General features: G+C 35.4%; 1 protein-coding gene across 2 annotated transcripts in view; it reads right to left on the reverse strand.

Moving 5' to 3' along the window:
* The window catches only part of UBR3 (ubiquitin protein ligase E3 component n-recognin 3), a 99,860-nt gene that overhangs the window by 38,879 nt on the left and 34,619 nt on the right, over nt 1-26,362 (reverse strand). For both annotated transcript variants that reach the window (XM_030952922.1, XM_030952923.1), the window contains exons 18-27: nt 24,828-24,969; nt 21,655-21,751; nt 21,091-21,232; nt 18,382-18,486; nt 17,335-17,508; nt 15,421-15,881; nt 11,476-11,564; nt 4,888-5,037; nt 4,245-4,378; nt 710-820 (exon numbers count right to left, since the gene is read on the reverse strand). In XM_030952922.1, the coding sequence (XP_030808782.1) occupies nt 710-820; nt 4,245-4,378; nt 4,888-5,037; nt 11,476-11,564; nt 15,421-15,881; nt 17,335-17,508; nt 18,382-18,486; nt 21,091-21,232; nt 21,655-21,751; nt 24,828-24,969 (1,605 nt within the window). The remainder of the gene's footprint in view (nt 1-709; nt 821-4,244; nt 4,379-4,887; nt 5,038-11,475; nt 11,565-15,420; nt 15,882-17,334; nt 17,509-18,381; nt 18,487-21,090; nt 21,233-21,654; nt 21,752-24,827; nt 24,970-26,362) is intronic.

Below are 26,362 nucleotides of genomic sequence, written 5' to 3' on the forward strand. Positions count from 1 at the left end.
TTCTGTAAAGTGAGACTCTACCATGAAAGTCCAGATTTTGCTGCTGTATTCCTTATGTGATTTTAATGTTATTGTATATTTATCTTGATGATACAATTACTGCTGCAAGCAAATTTAAATGAATATGAAAAAGAATTCATCATGGGATCCAAGTTGGCACACCTTCTAGTTTCTTTAGAGGTTAAGTTTCACACAGTAGGAGCAGTGCTGATACTAAAAATACAAGGAATTGCTCACAGTTTTTCTCAAAATGAAAAGAATTCAACAAAAATTACAAAAAAAATCCTAAACCAGAAAAACAAACTAACAAAAACCACAAACACCCTCCTCAACCAACCATCGCCCTCCCTCAAACAAACAAAACCCCACCAAAAGATCCACCAAACCCAAAACCTGAAAAAATATCCTGTAAAGTAATCTTGAACAAAAATGCTGGTTCATATGAAACAAGAAGTCATCACTTAGTCTTTATTTTTTTGTGCTGCTTAATTTTGCAGGAGATTTCTTCTGATATATCAGAATAACAGAAAACAAAGCACTTTTGCTAATAATGTCCAGATGCAATAAGAGATTAAGTTCTCAAAACATAATGGAACTATTCTGTACAGGCATACAAAACATGAGATTGAACTGAACAGCATAAATCCAACTGATTTCAGTAAAAGCAGTTCAGATCCAAATAACAACTATGAGCCTCAGTTTTACTTACCCGTAAGGATTCCATATAAGATTTGTGACAGTCTATGTGTAAAGTGTGACCACAGGTTTGTACATAAACACCTCCTTCCCAGCCTATTGACACTGCTTGGAGGCAGGAACTCTGCAAAGTAACAACAGGAAGAAAAAACAACAACTCTGATATATAAAGCTATAAAAGTATTTACTAAAACGTCAAGATTTACAAGATAGACAGATTTCTATTTGCATGCTGCCTAATAAAGATATCCTGAGGAAATAAAGAAAAAAAGAATTTATAAAAAGTGTTTATTTATGCTGACTGACATGGCAGCTATTATGCTATTCTTTCCAATAGTTAATCCTCTGCAGTTCTTGTCTAAAGGTAACTTTAAGGAATCACTTGTATTACTGCATGAAGGGGAGTCTAACTCCAAGAGCTGTTCCAATAGCAGAAGTGATCCCATTTACAAGGGCAATATACTGTTCCAACACATTTCATTCAGTTTTGTAGATAACCAAAATAACAATACCATAGTTATGTAATTAAACCACAGTCTCTTATTACAATTCATTGTGAACACTTAGGGGTTTTAATGAGTTGTTGAACAGCATCATATATAACTCATCATAATTGGAAAAGAGAACAAATACTTGTTTAGGGTGCTTGGTTGTATAGTAGGTTTGTTTTAAAAACATTGGCCTTATTGGAAGACTTCACTTACAGCCCACAAGTCCAAAAAAATCACCCCACTGGTATTTTTTTTCCAGAAAATAATGATCTGAAGAAACAATCACATCTGAATTTATAAAAAATTCTCAAAAATTCTCTCGCAGAATATCAAACTACAGTAAGTCTAAGTATTAAACTTCCATTGCTCAAAAATTTCATACACAGACTGAAATGTACATTCTGGTTATACATTTAAAGAACAGAGAAAGATTTATGGCTACCAGAATTGAAAAATAATTTTTAGTGTGAACTGGCCCTAAAACTGTCTTAATGACGCAAAATCAGAGTACCATGAACAACTCTGATACTTGCATTTTCTAAGGATGTCCTAGTATCTTTTTATTTTCCCTGCATGTGAGCAGGAAATCAAAACAAAATTACAAATTTTAGTTATGGGACATGCTCCTGTTCACCATGCCACAACCTGTCATTTGTAATGTGCTGTAAACTTCTCAGGCCATAAAATAAGAAAGACTTTGTCCTGGTTGCTGCATGATTCAGTAGACTGCAGCGTTAATAAGGGTGTATGATATACCTGGCTAGGCCCCACAGGACCAATAGGTCATTCAGAAAAAGCATTATTTACTGCAGTTATCTAATGAGCCTACTGAGTAGCAGTTGCAAAAAGAAAAAGAAAAAACCAAAAAAAACACAAACAAAAAACCAATGAACAAAACAAGCTCAAAGTCTTACCCAGAAAGACTTTATTCTATTACTCTTGAGCTCAGAAATAAAGGAGAGTCCAAAGCAAGCCATTGGCTTGGGATGGAGCACACCTATATCAAGCTATTGGTTACAGAGTACTGACTGTGTGATTCTGGAAACAGTCCTATTAATTCAGTATATGAAATTTTATCTCCTAATCTTTAGTCATACCTCTCCATATTAAAAATAATCACTTTCAATAATTTTTCCTTTAATGGGCAAGAACTCTATTCCCTGACAGCAAGCATCAAATTCCAGCTAAGAAAGTGCAAGATGGAATCTCTATGGAAATTATCTGTTTTGCCTAATCTCTGTGCAGCATGTAGCTTTTCAATGGTACTTTTGTGGATTTTTTTTTTCTTCTAGCAGAATAAGCTAGATCATGTTTCATAATTTAAAACTTTTTACATCTAAGTGAAATAATTCACTTGCCTCCCAAAATCTATTAGAGGAAGGACACTTGTTGGGGAGGACACAGTTGATAAACAAAAGGAGTTCTTATTGCTTAGCTCAGCTGAACAAAAACTCAAGACATTAGCAGATATTTCCATTTTTATGTCCAAAGCAACTTAAGGATTAATTCTTTCAAGCAGAGACTTTTTATAGCATAGTAGTGACCTGAAAACAAAAATAGCGAATTCAACTGATGTTTGAATCAGGACTGGAATACTTGGAAGTAGGATGCATTTACTCCTTGCATTACAGTGCATGTTAGACTAACCTGTTGGTAGTGTTACTGCACAGAAAGGGAAATGCACGCTTTAGTAAGATCAAGGTTTGGGTAACAATTTGCTTGGAACTCCTTCCACTTGCAGTATGCAAACATGTGAAAATAAAGTTCCACTTCAGCACTACTTCAATGCTTTTTATCACTTCAGCAGGAAAAAATACTAATTAACTGAAACACTAACCCAGTATCATCAATGTCAAAAGAAGAAAAGCATGTCCACAAATTCTTTCTCAGCTGAAAAATAGTTTGTAAAAAATAATTTTTTGCTTAGGTCTTTCAGAATTTCACTTTCTAGCAAGGAAATACATGATATTTTCCTTAGCATAAGATGCCTTCTGAAAAAATTGACCAATTTTTAGGACTGTATCAAAACAATTACGAATTTTACTCTACATTAATCTACATAAGCAAGCTTGGCTGCAGATGGCAAATTTTAATTATCTGTGGATGTCATTATGAAAAAGCTAGCAACTGTGTTAGAAAAAAATTGCCAGTTTTTCCACTTTAAAGACAATCTTTAAGCTTCTAAAGGCTCATTATTTAGTTAGATACACTGAAAAGCTGGCATCTCACCTAGGACTAGTCTACAGAAGCTAATTTAGGATCACAGGTTCCATATTATTCTCCCTGAGAATGATTTCTCAGAACAGTTGTGTATTAACTTAGCTCTTTTAGGCACTAGCCAGGCAGCCCTTCCACAAAGGTCTACAATTGAGTATGTCCTGCTAAGCAACAAGAATTGGTTCTCAAAATTAAGTGTGAAAAGCTGTAACTTGGCTTTGTGAAGTGGTGTAAAACTGTTTGGAACAGCTAACAGAACTGCAAAGCAGACATCTACTATCAATTAATGTAAAATTGAATTTCAGATGTTGTGCAGAATTGAGGATTCAGTAGAAGAGGATGCATTCTACTGGTTTCTCCTTCCCATCCATCATACTCCCCTTCTCTGTAGTGCTCAGAAACCTGTTACAGAGTAAAACAACTCCTTCCACTTACTCTGCACTTCCAAAATACTTTTACCTGATTAAGAGCAATTCCTTGACTGGGTTTTCTGAATGGCTACAAGAGAACTGGTGTTTGCTTAGACAGTGAACCAAAATTTCAATTGTGTGGTCACAATGGAGTGTGAAATACCTTCTTCTAGAGAGTTTCTGTGTGGATGTTTAAGGACTGTGTAGCCTGTAGATATACTAAATGCCTATTGCCAAAAATATAATGGGAGAAAACCAGAAACTATTTAAAAATAAGGAGCCTATCAAATGTAAACCCTTCAGAATGACCGCAACATGAAAAAGCATTTGCTAAAAGTAGAAATGAAACTAGGAGAGCTCTAAGTTGCAATTTCATTTACATTTTACATACAGTTGTTAAGTGCTAGCCTAGTTGCCATGCAATGCTTACATCTTTGAAGTAGCGCTGCAGCGTTGTCAGCCTGACGTCGTGCAGCGCTGCACAGGTGTCCCAGGGATAGATCTGCTCCTCTTCAGTCGTGGGGAGCCTCCTTGGCTCCGTGCTATTGCGGCACTGCCCCAGCACTGCCACAGGAGAGGGAACACACAGTGCCATGGGTAACAACAGGCTGAACAACTCAGAAAACAATCAGGCCATTTTGGTTTGTAACTGTAATGTGCTTTCTTGATGTTAAAAAGTAAAAACTTACTAAAGAATCTAAAGACTGAAACTTGTTCTTTTGCACTTGTACATTATATATATACATATACATACACCTGTATCCACTAACATTCGTATCTACATGCAGATACACTGATGGCTGTTTAATTTCCTTCTCCTTCCAAGACTGATTTTCCTGCAGGTCTGTAATGTACTTCTGCATTTGCAAAAGCTAATAGAAAGTAGGAAGGAATTAAACAATTTGTTCTTTCCCCAAACTTTTAAAAAGCTCCTTACGTGTCTCATAGAAGACCATCCACAAAAAAAAATAGGAAACCCAGTGGTCCCAGACTTAACGAGACACAACAGGATTTATGCACACATGCTAAAAGCTGCAGAAACACTGTTTTTCTTACAAGCCACACATTCATACCTGAGGATGCCTGTAATAGTACAACTAGCCCTGTAGGTCTGTCTTCAGTAGAAGGGCCACTTTGTCCACAAATAACACAGTCATATATTGCCTCAGAAACATGCTGTTCGGATGTAGCTACCTCCATGGCAATGTCAGCATCTGGTGATTCTAAAAACAAATTTAAAAAATCATATTAAACAGAAGTAAAGAAATCCAATTGAGGATTTCCATCTGAGGATGTCCAACCCATCTGCATTGAGGTAGTGATGAAAAAACTACAAAATAATTTCTCTAGTTTATCTACAACTAAAACATTGTCAGGTGCTTGAAACAAACCTTTCTGCTTCCAAGAAAGACACCTACAAAATGAAGTACATGCTTTTTCAATAGGCAAAATTACTCCCTGTGGAATTAAATGCTTTATTTGAGTTTCATATTAAACTTGATCTCTTAAAAACTTCTATAAAAGAGAGTAACTTCTATCTCATTAGATATACTGAAAACTTTGAACATAAACAGATGGACAACAATATGACTCTCTAGTAAAACCAGATTAGCTGACTGAAACAACCATTAGAAGGAAAAATGACTATGTGTTTTCTTCATGGTCCACATTGCTCCTTCCTAGGTGCACAGAAATGTTCAAGGCTAAGGCCCAGCTCTGAAGTATCAAAGCCACTGCACTTCACACAGCTTTGATCACATGACAGTCGGTGGTGTTGATTTCAGGGCAAACCATTTTATGTTATGTTACAATCCAAGTGAAGAATTCTTTATTGATTTGAAAGAAAAGCACCTTAGGACTAAATGATCCACTCATGCTGCACATACAGTCAGCCTCTTGACCTAGAATATGTGGGTTCTTTGTGTCTTTCCTGGAACAAAATTTTTCTAATGGAAAACACTTCCTCCCCAACTTCAACCATACCCTGTATCCCTCTGATTAAGTAGGCTGAAGTACTGAATAGAGAATCCAAAAACCTTGAGTAGAGCAACAGTCCTCATGCAGAATTGTTTTTAGGAGAACTGCTGTCTTCTGAAAGTCTACTACAAGTTTGGCACAGGAGGCTGCTGCCATAAGGAGAGGCGTGTTGGGTGCCAGGCAGAATATTTCTTTGCTATAAAAAGCTCCATGCAATGCTCTTGCTCACAGGGCTGAATCCAAATTACACTGTTCTAGTAAGTACTGATTTCCTAGTCAGTTATTGAGGGTCATATGAAAATGAGCCCTGATCTTCACTGACGTGCAGCTGTTAATATTGTACACATGTCTATCACCATCTAGTGGCAGCCAGCTGTACAGTGAAATAAAAAGCACAATGCACCAATTGAAAATGTCTAAAACATCCAGGAAACTAAGAAGCAAATGGTAGCAGAGAAGGGAGCATAAAATATGCTATTTTAGATATTGAACATCACCTCATAATTGTGTAATGCACAATCATGTACACCTATGTATCAAATGCAAGAAATGGCAAGGACTAGGGTTCCAGCTTCCTTTTCCCTCCTTTTCTAAAATATTGTCAATGCAACAAAAAATATGCAACCATTCAGTATTTTTCAGAAGCAGAGAAAGAGAATACAATGTATCAATCTGATTTAGAGCAATTCAATGGAAGTCATGAGAATCTGTCAATATTTAATTTACAAAATACCATTAATTCATCACAAATTGCCTATGTTTTAACTTGGAGGAAAAAAAAACCCCAGAACTTAGGATTTCAAAGGTGTTTAAAATCAGTTCAATATATGCAATTTATACTTTTATTGCCTATGGGGAACAGGCACATAAAAATCAGGCTAATTTAATTTTAGAACTCAATGATTAAGTGCATGCTTCCTTCACAACTACTTAGACGTGAATGTAGCTAGGCTACTCTGGCAAACAATAAACCTCCAAGGAAAGTAAGCTACTAACACCAAGGAAGACTTCCTAATAAAGTAATTTGCACCTGAGCTAGTAAAAGAAAACAAAGGGATATTGGCAAGAAATTTAAATCTCAAATTAGTAGGCATACCAGAAAAACTGTAACCAAACAAAACCCCTCACTTCTTTTGAATGGACTCTGATAAACCTCAATTACTCACTTTAGCTCCAAAGATTTAACCTAACTGATTTCACAGACTTGTCCTAATGATGGCAGCGTGTAAAGAAGGAGCCAAGGAAAAAGACAAGGTAAGACACATGGTACTGCTATCAGTTCACCAAGCCTCTGTCATGAGATTTGTCTTATGTTGTAGTATATCTCATCCCCTTTCAGTGAGTTCTGGAACTTTTCTTTGTCCTTAAGAATTATTTCACAAATCTGAATAAATTTGAACCTCAAAACACTGAAGGATGATGGACAAATTTAAACAGTGACAGAAATCCAGGGAAGAGCCAAACCCTGTAGCTCTCAAGAGTTTTTTAAAAGTTAATAATTTAGCTATTTGTTTAGTTTTGTACCAACAGAAGTAGAGACACAATGCTACAAAAACCTAGCACTTCCTACATCCTAACAAATTACTGATCAATCTGCTAAAAACTAGCACATTGATGTACTGCAGAATGCATTGCTACCTGAATTTAATTTCATTTCTACTCTCCAGAGCTAAGGATGCATTCTGTTATTTCCTCCACTCAGCAAAGCCCCCAGACCAAAAGGGCTTTGTAAACACAGTACATATAGTTGACAATCTCCACTGACTGTAGTCAACATTTGTCCTGCTGTACACATTGTGTCAAAGAGGCCCCTGGGTATCAAAGCAACCATTAGTATGCTAATATTCTTTGCCCTGACCCAGCATATACATTCTCAAGAGATCAGTACCCAATTTATTTTTCTATCTGGGTTCAGAAGATTGAGTGTTAGGAAATATATGTCACCTTGCATTAAGACTCTGAGCTTCTTTTTAAGTCTAACTAAGGAATGTTTCAAGTAGGACAAAATGGCATCCTGCTAAGACACACACTGTAAGAAAGAAAAGATCATCTGCATACTTATCAGGATGCATTAAAAAAGTTTAAAAATTACACCAGCCACTTCAGAGACATGAAAACTATTGAAGAAATCAATCTGAGCATTTATAATTAACAACTTAACCAATTTACAATTTTTCAGTATGATAAGTAGTTCAGCAGCTTGCCTGGAACAGATCACATTTTGTTTCTGTAAAATTCAGACAGACAAATCTTCACAAATATCACTGTAATTTGTTAAAGGCTACTATTAAGCTAGAACTGAGTGGCTTAGTTTTGTTCTTATCAAGTCCCTTCTGAAGGTTACGAAATTTTAAAAATTTCTTGCACAGAGTTCCACATGACAAGATAAACCATGGTCTCACCCTGGGGCAGTGCTGGTGAAACTCAGAGGAGCTGTAACCAGGAGCTATAACCAGGAGCAGGAAGACATCTGGAGCTGAAACCAACGCCACATTTTTGACTGTCTGGACAGTCCCCCAGACACATTAAGAGCTCTATCTGCTGTTTTTAGAACACTTTGCTTGGTTTATTTTTTTCCTTTTTTGTTTATCCTGCAGTCAAACAGCTAAAGACAGCACAGTGGATGCTGTTCTATCCTAGTTCATTAACATAACTGTTTCTAAATTTCACCTAATTACTTCCAGGCAAGCTTGAATGGCAATGCAGTTCTGCAGATGTCACAGAATATAAATAGAAAGTAACAGGGGGCACAAATGGAAAGTGCTACATAATTGGAATTTTTTCCTACAGTAACTATGTGAAAGAAAATGCCAACCTTTATTTTCAGAATCTCAGATGAATTTGTGTATGTCAATTCAAATAAATAAATTCTACTAGTAAAATGAGACACATTCAATATTGAATAATTAACATGTAATTAGGTAACTTCCTTTTAAGCCATGTTTCATTGCAGCATCCCAACTTTATTAAACACTTTAGAAACTAAGAAGTATATGGGTTATAATAAAATAACCTTTAAGCTTTGGCTATTCTCCATTATTCCTATCTCTTCCTAGGCACATTTATTTTCAGAGTATTTCCAATCTTCTACACTGTCAATAGAAAAGTATTATGAAGTTTTTAAGTGCTATACCCCAAACCAATTACAACAGTTCTCCCATTTTACCAGTGATAATAATATAAATTTGCCCAAATAACACCAACTGAAACCATCACAAAACAAGGGAGCTGAGGCCTCACCATCCCTGAATTTTTGACAGTATTACTGTTACAACAAGTGAACAAAATAAGACATAAACCTACTGCTGGGCTTCAATCTATAAGAAAAGTAACAGGTAACAGACATTGTGTGAAAGGGGAGTGAATTCTACTGATTTTAGTACGAAAGGATTTTTTTTTACTTTATAACAGCTATTTCAGCACTGTTATGCTATGATTCAGGGTAAACCTATGAATTACATAAGAGTAGTTTTGAATTGAATCATTCAAAAAAGACTAGTTTCAAAATTCTTACTGCGTTTTGTGCTTTAAAATTAGAATAACAACAGTTTCTGCAACATTTTCAGTCATCTTCTGTATCATACAGAGATTGAATTCACACCTAAACAAACCACTTAGATTCAACAAACTGAACAAAATATTCCTGGCAAAAATTAATCTAGATTTTTAAACAAACCCCATGCACTATAAAGGCATATGAACTTACTTTCTGAGAGCTATTTTAATGCCAGTCAGAACATAAAAGCTAGTACTGGACTATAGCACTACTTCAGTGTATTTTCATAACAAAGTCAGAAATGGAATGACAACATAGAAGACACTGAAAACAGTTTGTGAAAAGGCAAAGTAATTATTAGTTAACACAATGCCTGGAATTCTATTAAGTTGTTGCCAAATGTCTTTATGAAGAACTAACTTCATGAAAATGTAGTTCATTAAATTGATTCTATCTAGTGCTGTGCATGATCTGGTATAACTGACAATAAACACTACATTTTACTTTGAGGCATCTGGAGTTACTAATTCTTTAAATACTAAGAAGCAAGTGATTTAAATCTTGCATGCCCAAGAACTTTTTAATGCACAATCATAAAAATAAAGCACAAATTCTGCTTACCTAAGAATTTAATATGAATTAACTAAAAGCTAAGTATTCACAGTCCTTCACAAAAAAATGCTATGTAATTTACTGATTTAGCTACCATGAATCATCCCCAAATCAAAGCAGTTATCTTAAAACACAGCTTATAAAACCTGTGCACAGAAGTAATTATGCACATTTATGTATATATGCAAATATAGCTATATAGCTATTGACAGGTACATCCATATCCATCCATATATATATCTAGATTTAGATAGATATCTGACTTCATATATAAACCCCATCAATTTCAAAGTTGCAATATAATAAATTCAAAATATAAGTGACTGAAGATTTGGAGTTTACCAGTTACTTTCAATTAGCCACAACCATATAAAAACTTAATTTTTAATAAGGAGAACTGCAAGGTTCTTCTTCCTTACTTCAACAATTAGATTACAAACAAAGAGCTGCCATTTAGTGAGGTTGACTTACAATACAAAGTTCACAGATGAAAATTAGAGTATTGCACACCCTCCAAACATAACATCCTATATAGAGTGATTAATTTCATAGAATCTTAGTAACTTGGGGTTGGACAGGATTTTAAAGATCATCAAGTTCCAACCCTCCTGCTGTGAGCAGGGGCATCTTCCACTAGAGCAGGCTGCTCAAAGCCCCATTTAAGATTGCTAAGGTATCCAAAACCTTAGTAAGTATAAATGAATCAATCTTCTCAGCAACCTATGAACTGAAGGGAATTTAACAATTTCAAAAGACAGACTTTTACAGCAAATACAGTTGTCAAAATATTTCTAACCAATGCTTAAATTCAAATCAAAACTTCAGAGCAGATGATACTTGATGGAAGGTGGGGGAAGATTCCAGCTTTTTCTTATCTTTCAGAAATGCTAATTTTCTATGAAGTGACCCAAATGACAAAAATATTTTCCATTCCTCAGCTGAACACAAACTAATCAGAATTATGCACTTCTACGCAGGAGAATCTGAGAGAAACTCACCCTCAAGAAGAACAAAACCTGATTGTGTGTAAAGACAGTATTTGAAACAGAATATGTTATCACTTATAGCAACTGAGGTGATCTAAAAATTATGTTTTCCTTAGATCCACAAACACATCTAAAAGCTGAAATTTTCACCATATTGAACTTCGAGGCTCTATGGAGAATTGATCTTAAATTTTATTACTACAGACTAAAGAAAAATACAATCTGAAAAAGACAAACTAATTTGGGGACATTTTATATTAAATGTAAATACTTTAAAACACATCACACATTTAATCATATAATGTACTGTATTTTAACAAAAACTAGGAATAAATTTATGTCCTACAGATTTAATCTATTCTTTAGCAATTATGTATTCAGTAATATCTGTCCTATAATCAAAGTTAGGCTCCCTAAGAAGTTTAAAGTTAATAAGCGGATACAAAGTAGAATCTGAGCAGAGGGTTTCCTGTTTGGTTAGATGGTTGGGGGTTTTTTGTGTGTGTCTTTGTTTTAAACTGAGTAGAAACTTTAATACTAACATGTGGGAAAAGACATAAAAGCAAGCCGTCAACCACACAAAAACTTACCAACATCCATGGCAGTTTCCATGAAGCTTTTCTGCCTCGAGGCAAATTCGGCCAAGAGCTTCTGTTGCCTTTCTCTGGCCTTCTGTCGTCTGGGTGAAGAAAGGGGGAAGAAGGAAAAATGAGCATGGAGTAAAAAACCCCTTGAAAATGTCAAGCTGATTACAATTACCACCTTAAACAGTATCATTTCAAATGAAGGTTGATATTAAGGGATAATTACCAAGCCTAGAAAAGGATTCTTTTGCTTTTCTAAAGCAGAGTTTTAAAAGAAATTAGTGTTACTTTCTTTTGAGTCTGAAAAAACTGAATAAAATCCTGTCCTAAAATACCCTTCAAAGGTGTTCACCACTCTGAGCTTCTTTTTACAGATCTTTTAACAGATTAGGCCATAACATCACAAGAAAAGGACATCAATACCTTAATCTTGAAATTTTTTTATCTGTTACACATGGGATGAAAACCAGAGAGCCATGTCATTTGTACAAAAATGAGTACTTCTATGAGAGATCATCATTTGCAAATTAATAATAACAACAACAATAAAAACCTACCTCACTCCCTTTTGATATCAAGCTGTTGATGGCATGGGAAACAATTATGAATAATGAACATGAATAATTTATTTTCCAGCTAAGCCTCCTCACAGTGGTTCCTTCTTGCCCACTTCCACCCAAAATACTGGCCACCAACAGCTTTTATACTGGGATTTAAAGAACCTTGAGATTGCATCCAGATTATCTCCCTGAGGTCAAGCTGACTTCACTAACTTCTCCTCACAGCTCCTCACAGTTTGTCACAGCTCTGGATTTATAAATGGAGAACACCAGAGACTTACTCTTGTCTACTCTTCTATTTAAACTGTTTCAGACCTGGCTGTATGACCAGCTCTCTAACTCCCTGTATAAATACATACTGCAGTGGGTACACGAATATTGATGGATGTAAAACGATAAAGAAAACAGACATTAATTTTCCTTACTTTGAGTTTACAAATAGAGGAAATGGGAGAGTGGAAGTGAGAAAACCAAACAAAAGCCCTATAGTACAGCTGCTCACCACACAGAAAATGTCCTCAGCTGAGGAGGTTTACACAGCACCTCCCCAGTGCAGCTACAGAAGTTCTATCACAGCTACAAATTCTGTGCATCGACATTTACAATGCATTTTTTCCACTGCTCAGAGATGATTCAGATAACTAACATGGGCTTTAGAAACATCACTTGGTGTCTGAGACCCTGATGGGTGAGTGCTCTTAAGTCTCAAGCACTGTGTGATTATCAGTGTCCTGCACAGGAACTGGCATGCACAGGCCCAAAGCAGCTCAGAGTGTAACCTGTCATCCTGAGGGGACTTGTTTGGAAGTCAAACCTTCTAACTTGTTTTCTTAAAGGCACCTGAAAGACCCAAATATCTCTGCCCATTTGTCTGCTACATTTTACAGTCACCATTTCTCAAAATAACTTCTATTTACGACATCACCAAGATTCATTATTCTGAGGATCAGACCAGAGCATTCATTAGAGTTGATTTTATTTATTTCTCCCTGGAAATTTCTCAACACCTCAACTAAAAGCAGAGTGACTGTAAATAGATGCATTTAATAAGAAGACATAAACAAACTCTGACAGATTCAGTACAGCTCAGTAATTTTCCATGATGGCCCATGGGAATATGACACTGCAATTGAAAAAATACTGCAAGCAGCTCAAGCTTGCTTCTAGTCCTCTATTTCAGTTTCTATGGCAACAATCCATTGCCTGAGTGATGCCATTATATGTTGAAGCTAAAAAAAAAGGTGATTGCTTAACATTCACAGTCTGCTCAGTCTTCACTGACACAAAACTGGAATTGGGGGGAAAATTAAAACAATTGAAATGGTAAAATTGCAGCCTGGCTTTATGAACATTGTCACTCTACAGGTTTAGTCATTTCAGTTATCACACTGTCCTTCAGTAAACTTCATGGGTCCACCAATACCATTATAAATTTGAGAAGATAATAATCACTCAGAACAACAAAAAATGGGAAACATCCATTTTTACCATTGCTTTAGCCACCAAATTTAACTGAAAACTTAGTGGGCCTCCCCCAGATCCTTGAAAATATCACATTTTTTTATAGAGGGAAAGGAATGACCTTACCCTTTTACTATATGAAAAGTTACTTGTTTCATCCATGCCCCTGCTTCTCCTATACATAAATCTAGCACTATTGAGTACCACATTAATGATTAGGTGCCCAAGATGTACTGTGTTTTATCTAAAGCAGCTATTCATTCTGGCTCTTTCTGATTAGCAATTTTACATGCTAAACCCTGACTATTTCTCTCATTAAATGAACTATTATAAACAATGCTGAGAATTAAACACATTAAATAAACGCTAGCAAGACAAAAATAATTTTACTTTGTAAAGTATGTAGCATACAAATATATTAAATCTGTTTGCCATATTCTTATGTGTTATTTTCCAGTACAGTGTAGGCCTTGGACATATCAGAGAGATTTTAATGAAAAATTTATTTTCAAACAAATAAAATATCAGAAAAATAAAAATAATCCAGAAACCTGCACTTTTCTACTCAAATTTATAGAACCGTAACTACATATTCTGGTTACATAAACCCTTCAAAATACTGGATGAAGTACTCAATTGTCTTCTTGTTCACTCCAGCCTGTGCTCTCTACTCCAGCTACTGTGGTAAGAACTCTGACCTGAATTCCCCACTTTGTATGCCCTAACCTAACACTATGCACTGTCCACTCCCCTCAAATGCCATGTTCCAGCCTTTTGCATAAGCCAAGTGTCAGTCTTTTCCCACTCCAGCCAACTCTTCTTTGTGGCTGAGTCTGACATCCCCCAAATGTCAACCTCCGTCTCTCATACCCTCCAGACATTTGCATTCCTATTCCATATTCTCCTTCTCCTACCAGCTCTCAAGACCTCATTCTTCCCCACTGAGATTTTCTCTAAAATCTGGGTTTTTTCATTTGCTACTCTTCTCTGAGTATTTTTGTCCTGACAACACAGTTCTTCATATATCTTCATAACATAGATCTTCATCACTTGCCAGCTTGAGTCTTCCCACATCAACTCATCACTTGCCTGGGCATCTTCTCTGTTTTCCACTGGTACATTGACCACAAGGTTTCTCTTTCCATTCCAGTTTTAACACTACCCCTGTCATTTCTCTTTGTCAGCTCTAGTTGCCATCCCCTAGCTGATTCCTCTTCCACAGGACTCTCACCCCAACACAACGTTTGCTGAAAGCCCATGAGACACAGGGTCTCTGCATTCAGTTTCTATCCTGCCAGTGTTCTGGGGACATTCAGGACTCATTGTGTCCCAAATTAAACTCAAAACTGTCCAAACTTTAAAAAAAAAAACAAAATTCAGCCCTAAACAGATAGCTGGCACATGAGTTTTCAGGCAACATAAGAAAATGCAAACTTTTTTTTTAAGTAAGAATTTTTTAAAAATTGAAAACATACTATTAAAATTGAATGGGTCAGACAAACAAAAAAAAAAAAGAGGTAGAATTATTAAACCCATATATAGTAAGCAAAATCATGGTCTGATGTGTGCATGTGAATGAACACATAATACAAATAAAAATTCTAACTTATCTTCAGGTTAAACCACAAAAGCTAACACAATCTTAATTCTACACCTTTTTATGTATGAGTTTTATAAAATATAAAGGGTAAGCATGTATATCACATAAAATTATTATTAAAATGTTCTAATTTAAAGATTTAAAATAGCAAGGTACAGATTCTTCCTCAGTACCCATGTAAATCATGTATACTCAAATCAGATAAAGAGAACTGTAGAATTAAGACTCATTCTTTTAGTATGTAGTTCATACAAAATTCTAAAGATCAATCAATAGATGCATAACACACACTGTCCTTCTACTACTCCTTTATCTTGTTATTAACGTTACCTTTCTTCTTTATCCAAAGTTTTCTTCTCTGCAGAACTGATCTTTTTTGGTGGTACAGGAGGTGTCACCTTCCTGCATATCTCTTCAATGATACGTTTGTTCAGTCTGCTCTGTACAGCAGCTTTCAGTAAAATTCTTTCTACTGCCGTCATTCCATCTCCGTGCGAGTATCTCGGAATTTCTGGGTGGATTAAAACATCCACATCATCCAGCCACGGGGGATAGTAAGAGTTTTGTTTTCCTGAGAGTTTGTGATGCAATTTAATCAGCAAAGACAGTATGCTTTCCTTGACTTCTAGAATGGCTGTGGTTAACTGGGGAGTTGCACCAGGAGCTGACCATTTCATCGATGTTTTGGGCCGAACCACCTGATTTGCCTCGCTGGTGTTCCGATTGATGATCTCCTGAAATTTCTTCCTACGTTCTGCGACCAAACTGAACACTTGAGCTGTCCCTGAGTTCTTGGGAAAAAAATTATCATGATTAATTTGCAAAAATACAAGTATAAACAACACACGTTTCTAAAACTACGAAAAATAATTGAAGCTAGGAAGAAAAGCATGAAACAAAGATTCTTCTCCACTCCCAAAATGTATTGAAAATTAGGATAACAAAATACTAAACCTGCATATTGTATTTTTGTACAAGTGTTATATGCAACTGCATAAGAGCCAAGTACCAAAGGAAAATATCCATACCAAAACAACTAATAACTGGTTTTACTCTAGTCTAACTTACAATTCTGTTATCCAGGTAATAGTTCCTTACTTTTTCTAGAATAATAATAATTTCAGTATCTTTATGTCATTTAAATGCCTTTATTCAAATCTAGTGAGCACTGTTGCACAATGTAACTCGTTACATCACACAGGTGAATACAGGTGAGCTCACAGATCCCCATAAACATTGTGCATTTTATCTGGATTTATTAGGTAAGACCCAGAAGCCACATAACCCTCTTTGCCAGCAGAACTTGCTATCCTGGGCATGTCAGCATATAAGTGCAGTTACTTTAACGACAGAGCCCATTTAGATCTATCTTATATTACTCTCACTTGCAGTACCATATATACCATGTCCCTACTTTAGATTTTCTCTATTTTTCTGACATGAACATGGCAAAAGAACTATCCACTGTATTTTGCTACATCTGGCACACAGTTATCTGAAGTGCTGTATACAGCAGATACAAAACCAACATTGACCCAGAGACTGGATCATCTACTGACCATAAATCTTTCAGGATCCCACCATTTATGTATTCCTTTGTTTCACAACAACAACAAATTGCTATTAATAATTTCAAAAACCCTTTCAATATGAGGTTAAACTTACCTAGACTCAAGAAAGCTAAGACTATTCTATATTATTACATGTTAGTAGTACCTTGGCAAGATCAAACAGGCCTAAACACAAAGCTCAAGCAGTAAGCTATCAATGGCATTTTATATTTGATAGGAAGCTTTTATTTCCAAATACGTATTAAAAATGTTTTATTGCTGAAAGGTCTACCAGCTAAGATTACCATCAAGAACACGAAAAAAGCACGAGCCCTTGCAATACGAATTAAAAGGACATTCAAGAAAATTAGAAGGTTCCACTGAAAGTTAAGGTGAGCACAATTAAAGCATGTTGCTAGTTAATGGCTTAGGAGAACAAACTGCACACAGATCTACCTCTCTCTGGAGGCTCTTCCGCCTTGAACTCTGGTAGATTGAGGACAAAAAAAGTCATTAAATACCTCATTTGGAAGGAGACATCATTAGAAATAACTTCTATTTCTAATACAGGAGAAATAACTGAAGGAAAAAATATCCTAAGGAATTCATAAAAACAGTAACAAAACTAACCAAAATGCCAACACAGGCAACAACTTAAACTAACCTAGAGAATCTGGTATTTGTATCCACTTACTTGTGATGAAGCTAAACCATCAGAACTTGTACTTGCAGGTGGCTCTCTCTTCACCTCAGGAGCAGTTTCTGGTACTCTCACTCGGACATAGTTAATGAAGTGACGCATGTTAGAAACCAAATTACTGCCTGGAAACCAACTATCGTGGCAACGCTCTTGTCCACCTGCAGACTCCTAAAACAGTTAAGAAAACTGTGGTATACTTTCTCTTATTAAATTTCTCATATTAATATGATTCATGCTGCTTTTCTAACTGTATTACAGAGGCCATAATATCTCCATGAGATAGGAACAGTATGTTGAACATTATGTACCTCAACAAAGCTAATATACCTTTTAAAAATTTTGATAACTGATGTGAGTCTTGTGAGGATCATAGGGCTGATAAACACATAGGTCTAAGTATTTTATTTGAATATAGTCAAATACAGCCATTGGTGCTAGCTAGCAGAAGTAAAAGGAACTCCAGAGAGTAATCCTAAGCTGTACAATCAAAGATTAATATTAAAAATCAGAATTATACAGAAATCAATCTCTGGAAAAAATTGTGGCAAATTCTTAGTCAAAAAGCAGTATTGATCAGTTAAAAAACTATGGTAATAGAAGGGAATCTGGAATCACAAAAATAATGGTTCTTTATATACAAATATCATTAAAAGTAGAATTAAGATTCTGACTTATTCACATATTTTTGAAGATACAGATTTTTAGCAATAAAATGCTCAGTGATAAGGGTTTCAGGTGAAAATTTAGAGATTTTTAAACTTAATGATTTAAAAGTTTTTTACACAATTTCTACTACTAATTTACACAGCGGTAAAGATCTGTATTGTCAAACTACATATACAGGAAGTGCTGAAAAACACAACAAGATACCATATTCTTCCTCACAACAGTATATTTTTATTGTTTTATTGGTTGTTCCCCCTACATGTTAATAAAGATGCTTTATTCTAACTACTATGGTAAAATCTAATTTTAAAGAATACTAAATCATTAAAAAAAATACCTCTGTATTTTGAAGAAAATGATGGTATTTATTCTTACCTCTTCATCTGATTCTTGTTCAGGAGAATTTTCCAACCCCAGCTCAATCAAATATAAAACCATGCAAAGCACATGCTCTGATAAATTCTGATGATCCATTAATATCTAGGTAGAAAAAGAGACACATCATAGAAGATTAAGGCTTCAGTACATCTAAAGAAAGAGTGTTCTGGATAATACATTTTGGACTCTTCCATTTTTGTGGATTTTTTTGTTTAAATTTGATTTAAACTTATTTTGAGAATTAGAAAAAACCTAACCTTTGATCATCACCACAAAAGCAAAATTTGATTTTATGTCTTTCCAGTCAAACAAATGTGTACCTTAAAGCTATTACTAGTTCAAGCTGTGATTTACTTTAACACCAGAGTGACAGTACAGCTGCACAGACACCACTACTGCCAATTACATGCAAAAAGGTGCTCCTAGCCTTCCCTCCCCTTTTCATATCATCCATCACCAAAGGCCTCACAAGGTCCTAGTCCTATCAGTGATACTGGCATAACTGGGAATACCACAAAGGTTAACATCAATTTAGCTCATAACCACCTTCACATAGTCTTTTTTAGTTAAAAATAATAAAAGACCTTATCTTTAAATTAATAAATGCCCATATCTTTCTTCCAACACAGCTTTCAATGCATTGAGAGGAAGAACCAGTACTGCTAAAATTAAAAACCAGGACAACTTTCCTCTTGAGAGTAGTCTGAACTGAAGGAAAGAAAATGGCAAAAAAATGCAAGTCACCAAAAAGTGGGTGAGATTGTAGACAGGCTACTATACAAATTAGTATTTTTAGAGTGTAGCCTAGTAAAGTTTTAAATATTACTTGGTTTTGAATGGATGAATTTTCTAAGTAGATAAAGCCATTAGAAACATTAGAGAGACAAAGTTCTTTAAAATCATATTGTTTTACAATAGCTTTTCTAAAAAGTGACTGAAGAGCAGATTTAATCAGGCCCAAACAAATCTGAGATGATAAGAGGTTATTTAATTAAAGAGGACTCAGTATTCTGTTAATATGAAGAGCACATGTGTCGCAGACATCTCCTAGTGAAAAATCCTTTCTTTAGGATTTTTCCTTCTGAGAAGCTGTGGCCTCAGAACCAGACATAAACAATAGGTTATCTGCTGCTGTGGAATGGAACAGGTGGATCCGTGATTGGTGCCCTGTGAATGTTTGGGTCCGGTGACCACTCACAGCAGAGCTGGCTCTCACTCTCTGCTGGGGCCAGCTCTTTTGTTATCATTTTTGTCTAGTCTATTCTTAGCTTAGCAGCTTCGGGAAACCTTTCCTTCTTTTTCTTTTTAGTATAGTTACAATGTAGTATATATATATATCATAAAATAATAAATCAAGCCTTCTGATCATGGAGTCAACGTTCTCGTCTCTTCCCCCAATCAAGAACCCTTGTGACCACTGTCACACACGTGTAATTGTAGCAGTTGGAATCAAAAGTCATATTGACCAACGCTTCTGAAAAGTAACATCACCAAATACAGCTTACTGTTCTTCCACAGGAAGTCCCAAAAGCCAAGAGATATAGTAAAGGCTGTCATGAATTGGCAAAATTTCACAAAGAGAGCAGGCATTACTTAAGCCAACCTACAAAATCAACCACTATGTATTTTCCACCATCCATAAATCTGGTGGGAAAGTATTTGGTATTCCAGCTAAAAGAGCAACCCAGTAATGGCTAAGATTCTCAAGATTTAAGTTCTTGAGGGTTCTTAATGGACTAAGAGAAAAATTGGCCAAAGACACCCAAGCAAGACAGTAAAAGATGATGCATTCCTTCCCCATAGTCTCCATTTTTGTTCCATGTCAAAACATTGTTTGATCTTCTGTGTAGTCCCAAGCTCTCCCTTCCTTTACCAGCCTTCCTGTAGTACAACAGATATTTTCTATTCAACAGAAATTTAACAGTGAAACAAAATAGGAGTTTTAGGTAAGCTGGGAGCCATTAGAAGAGCACAAAAGGAAAAGTCTGCCCAGGAAAAACACTACTCAAACAAAGCAATTTTTGTAGTCCCTCATCTGCCTCTGCAGCACACTGCTTTGAAAATACTTTCTAAGTACAGATTCAAAGTCCATTTTCTGGTGAATGGACTCTTCAAAAAGGATGTGCTTCTCTTGAAGACAGCAGCAAACTATTAAAGATAAAACCAAAAATCACTTAAAGGCACCAATTATCCCTGAAAAACAGTTGCTATAACATTATCAAAAGCCAGAATGTATTTGGGAAATGATGTTAGAAACAACTGCAGTTATGAGACTTATTTGACATTGAGAATTTAAAGTCATTAAAGTTGTGTATTTTTGAACAGCCACTGCTGATGCCTTAAAATTCTGCAATAGGAGCCAGAGGAACACCACTCATACCACTGTGGTCCCTGAAACCATCATGGAAGAACAATCTGAATGGCACCTCTGATGGTTAATACAGTGTTCCTCAAAGTAGAACAGGATCTTTCATCCATTTGGGTACTGACTTAGTGTGTGTATATGAAAAAATCATTCATGAAATAATCAAAGTGGTAAGAAAAAAACTTGTACTAGACTTGAAAAAAAAACAAAACCAAAACCAAAAATATTATATAAAATGGAACCTGACTACTCTAAATAAACTTTTAAAAATCATGCTTCTAAGAACTTCTGTAAAAAATGTGGAAGTGAACCAATGCACCTAATGCAAATCATGACTGTACCTTGTAAAGAAGTGTGAAGAGCACAATGTGCAGAGTTTTACAGTGCAAAAGCTTTATGAGACCTCTGTAACTTGGGTGTAGTGGTGTTCTCTTCTTGTAAGGAGGCCATGGGTTTCCAGGGAATTTGCCACTTTGCTTTAAGCTGTTGAAACAAATGTTAAATGTTGAAACCACTGTTAAACACTGCAATAATGTAGAAACCTGCCACTGCTATAGATAAACTTTGCTTTGTGTACCTAAGAGTAAACTAAATAAAAATAGATAAGACTTCTTCAAGTAAGTTGCAAATGATTTTTAAACAATATCTTTGGTTAAGTATTTTATCTGTGATGACATTGACCACTTTGTGGCCCTTCTGGTGTATTTTTAAACATTTATGGAAGAGCAACAGGCTAAGATAACCAAAACTCTGATATTGCTTGTTATAGACTATTTACTCAAGAACAAATCTGGGGCTTGAAAACACTGATAAAGTGATTAGCATTATCAGGCAGTGAAAACATAAATTTTGTTGTGGAATGAGCAAGATTATGATGTTGCATTTCTAAAACTGATCCAACTTACAATGCTGTGTATCTGTCCATGGCAGACTGCACATCTCTGCGGTAAACTGTTCGAAGTATTACCATGACAGGGTCAAATTCCTTATCCCAAACTTCAGCTGTTGTTTAAAAGAAATTACATGTTAACATTCTCTTTAAAGACCTTACCACTTGTTTTAGATTCTCTCCTTAACTAGCTTTAATTATGTCACTTCTATTATAACATTTTTCCTGGCAAACTACAGCAATTTGTAATAATTCCTACTAATAATACTTTCTATACTAATAATTACCACTCTTTATCAAACTAGAAAAATTTTTCTTGCAAAATTTTGATTTGTTTCAAAAATAAAAAAATAACACTCTATTAAGCAACCCCCAAAACATAATTTCTGTATGCAACTTGTTTTGCTCTTTCTCATTTCCAAGTAATTGGGAGAAAAGGCTTACGTTATTTTTCACTTTGTACATGATAAGTACAAGCCTCTTGAAAGTAGGAACTAAAGACTGTGGAGCTGTTAGCAGGTGGATGATATTTTACTATTAAGTGTAGTGAACAAAATTGCTGGAACAACACAAGTTCTTGTTCAGTATCAAAAATGGTCAAGCTTTGTATCAAATGATATCTGTGATCAATCTTTTACAAATATGCCTTTGTTTTATAACTAGTATTATGCATTATTTCAGCATTAAAATCTTAGTTACATCCATTTAATTTAGTAATTCTAAAGTAACATCCAGAGTGGCTGTTCAGAGCATCACAAACAGAAAAGTCTAAACAGTCTATAAAAATATCCCATTTGATGGCCTTTTTCTTTTCTATTTACAAGTTACTAAAATACAAAACTAAGTTCCAATCTAAAGCCAAATGAAGACATTAATTCTATGAATTGCTTTGAAGTGTTTAGCTCTCATAACACAAAAAAAATGATGGCAAGATTCAATGACCCCAAAAGGAGGAAGAAACCCAGCGGATACAGAATTTGAGCTCCACCAGCAGGCGTAACATAACACAAGTGCTTACAACATTCTTCAAAGTTCCCACAGGCAGCAATAAGCAGCTTTACTACACTTCTGAGATTAATTTTCCCCAGGCAGGAAGACAAGTGTCTATACCTACACCTAGTGGTCTATCCTCTATACATTAACCCCTACTAAGGCTAACAGCTCTGCACATATCCTCATAGACTGCTGAGGGACAACACCTAGCAAAGTTTCCATTATGCATTAAATACAATCAAATTTAGCTTGTGAAAAAAATCCCACATTTTTTCTGAACAGAATTTAGCATTGCAGTCTGAAGCACACACCAAGCTCGTTTGGGCTGCTAATGCCTAATGAGAAAAAAGGACTGAGTAAGCCATACAGTGAATATTGGAAATGCTCATAGAGCTCATCTTCAGCACACAAATCTACAGTGTGTAGAAAGAACCTGGCTCTGGAAGTTGGTTTCGGTTGGTTTTATTTTTTTAAATGATGGTTAATGGAACAAAATCTAGGGATCTGTGAAGATAAACTAGATTCCACCCCCTCAAATTTAGGGAAACAAGGGATTAGAGGATTAGAGGGAATTGATCTGATCATGACTTGCTTTAACTATGACAGGCCACAAACTACAATTCTTAAAAGCAAAGGGTTTGAGAACCTATATAATCTTACAGGGAATATGAACACTTAAGAGGGTAAAGAAAGCCATGTCAGCTTTTATTCCTACAGAAGATTTTTCAGCTTTTATTACTTTAAGAAAAAGGGAATGTGTATAGTGTCATAAATCACTTCATTGTTCAATGCTATAGGTGAGACACTTAAGACAGTTTACCTCTGGAATAAACAGTTTACCTAAGTTAAAAAAAAACCAAACTATATACAAAAAACTCCAAACACTGTAATCTAGCATTAGATTCCCTAAATATGAAGTGCTATAATTAAAAACAGAATAATCCATCTCTTTTTCCTTCATATTGCATTATGAAAATGACCAGCATGTAATGAGCTCCAGAAACTGGACAGGACATAAGGAAATGCAGTTTATGTAACAATAAAATTAAGTTATTTTAGATACATGGGTGTTAAGCTCCCTAATTACACATCAAAGAACCAAGATTAATCAATTTCCAAAACTCTGGTTTCACAAAATTACTTCACTAGTTGTTAATTTGTATAAAAGAGCTTTATTGACCCTTCAATATCCCAGTACAAAAACTGGCAAACAATTACAAGTTATTACAATACTAGTACCCACATTAACCACCACTCCCCGCAAAAAATCCATGAAACCAAATGGTTTCAAAATTGCCAGACTCTAACCTTCCCAGTTCTCAAGGGAGGTATGTGAGGGAGGAAGGAGTTAATCTCTCTTCAGCTTTGCCATTAGCCTGAAGCACAACCAGAGCACATGAAGCATTTCAGATTTCTACAGGCTTATCTGCTTAGTGACATGACACAGTAATGGAACGCTGAGTTCTTAAATTATTTCTCTCCTTTGATATACCAATGCTGTGTTGAGTCCAATTTAGATGACAAGCTGGTCAGGGAAAGAAACTTGTCATTTTTGCACTGTATGCATTGTAGAATTATAGAACAATGTTCTATAATAAGTCTAGCCTGAACTTTTTTCTAGGCCCTCACTACTGACAGCAAAAAATGTTACAGGATACTAATACAGTTAAGCAACATAAAATGAAGAATTATGTATCGTGGTATCTTTAATAGTCAAAAGGTAGAGAAGTTCAAAGAAAGTATTTCACTAATGCAAAGAGTTCTAAACTCTACTAAATATACACCATATTTATTTAAATCATAGAAATAATTAAGAATGCAGATCATTAAAATACAAATAAGATAATTTTTCATTTCTATATTTTCCTTTGCTTTCTGAAGGTACCTGATTAGTATGAGAAGTTCATTTTCACTCTAGATGAAAATCAATTTATTTAAGACTACTGATAGTCTTTAGCAATGCTCTTAAATAAGCAATGGACAATAATGAAAAAGTCAAGTTTTGTGGGGTTTTGGTGGCTGTGGTAGGTTTGGCTTTTTTTGTGGAGAGGATGGGGGGGCAGTTTTCAACACTGGTAGGCTGGGTTCGCTTTTTGGGTTCTTTACAGAAAAAAAGCCCACTACAACAAAACCAAACAAACCCTGGTTAGGCATCTTACCAATGACTGTGTTGCAAGAGAATGCTGATTACCATACCTTTAGGTGTGTACATTCCTTGTTGCATGGAACCTCCAGGTTCAAAAACAGGGGCTTTAAAGTCAGCAACTGCTGACAGGACTGATTCAAAGCTTAAGCTTCCTGGAATTATACCACTTTTAGGATTAGGGTTTTCTGGAATGTAATGCTTACATTAAGGAAAGCAAAGTTAATTTAGTTGCAGGACACAGAATTTCCCTCCCCTCTTGATATTTTCCATCAGTCATTTCAGACCACATCTCAGCAGTGCTCTGTGCTTACCACAAGAGGTCTGTATGCTCCAGCTGCTAAGAACAGTAACTGGCACTGAAGAGAATCTAAGCCTCTCAGCTAGGAGGTTAAACTTTTTAAAGTAAGACTTGCTACATATTTGGCTCAAGCTGTTAGTGCTTAATGAGAAATAGAAACCACTGCCTGTAGTGTATATAAAGTTTCTGTGATTGTCTTTACTTACAAACACTTTGTCTCTCTTCATAGGGAGAATATTTTGCATTTGCATCCAAGTGCAGAAAAATCAAGCAAATAGTTCAGGATCCATAAACACAATGAATAATTCTGCATCTTGGATTCCACACTTCGCATTTTTGGTAGCAATATTTAACTGACCTACTGACGTTACCCTAGAACACAAGCAGCACTTAGAAGTAAGTAAACTTCTGCTCAATGGTAAGTAATTGCTTATATAAATTATTCACTTATTTTTACATAATGAAGTCATTCACTTAAGTGAGTTGGTCTAAGTAATCACTTATTTTACATACTTGACTGAGTTACTACAGCATATAATAATAATAATAATAACAATAATTCTTATTATTCATTTGTTAGTCTCAATCTCATCCTTTCCTATCTTCATATTCATAATATTTTTGCTCATTGCCCATACCTGGATTGCAAGCTCTTATATGCAACCACAACAAGCTATTTAATTTGCCTCCACAGCCAAGAGTAATAGCAGGAAAACCTGCATATTTACAGTCAGCTGTCCAGGGACATGAACCCTACGCCTGTGCAGAAGGATTCTTAGAGTTTGCTACTCTTTCCCCATAACACATGCACTTCACTCTAATGTCAAAGCAACATGCAGGATTGCTATTATTTGCATTTTCACTATTGATAGCAAAAGACAATATAATGTAAAATGTCTGCTTTTTATATCGGCATAAACTTAGCAAAAATCAAAGGCTCAAATCCAGACAAATGTGATGCTCTGCTAAACTTTCTACAACATCATTGGAAAACACACATTTTACCTCACATCTAAAAGACTTCTAAAGACTAGTACAGTATTTTGTATCAAAACTAAATTAAACTATTAAAAAGTATTGTATTTATTGTAAGAAAAACCAAAATTGGAGCCTTTGCTAGTAAGTATATGCAGTATATACTGTGTGTATATATATAATAAGTATATACAAACACACCTTCACACAGTTTTTAAATTATGTAACCTAAAACCATGTTGTTCAAGCCTCACTACAATCCAGACATCTGTCATTCTTATTCAGACACATTAGTGAATATATTCCAAGGAT

This window comes from Camarhynchus parvulus, chromosome 7 (genome assembly GCF_901933205.1).
Source record: "Camarhynchus parvulus chromosome 7, STF_HiC, whole genome shotgun sequence".
NCBI classification, from domain to species: Eukaryota; Metazoa; Chordata; class Aves; order Passeriformes; family Thraupidae; genus Camarhynchus; species Camarhynchus parvulus.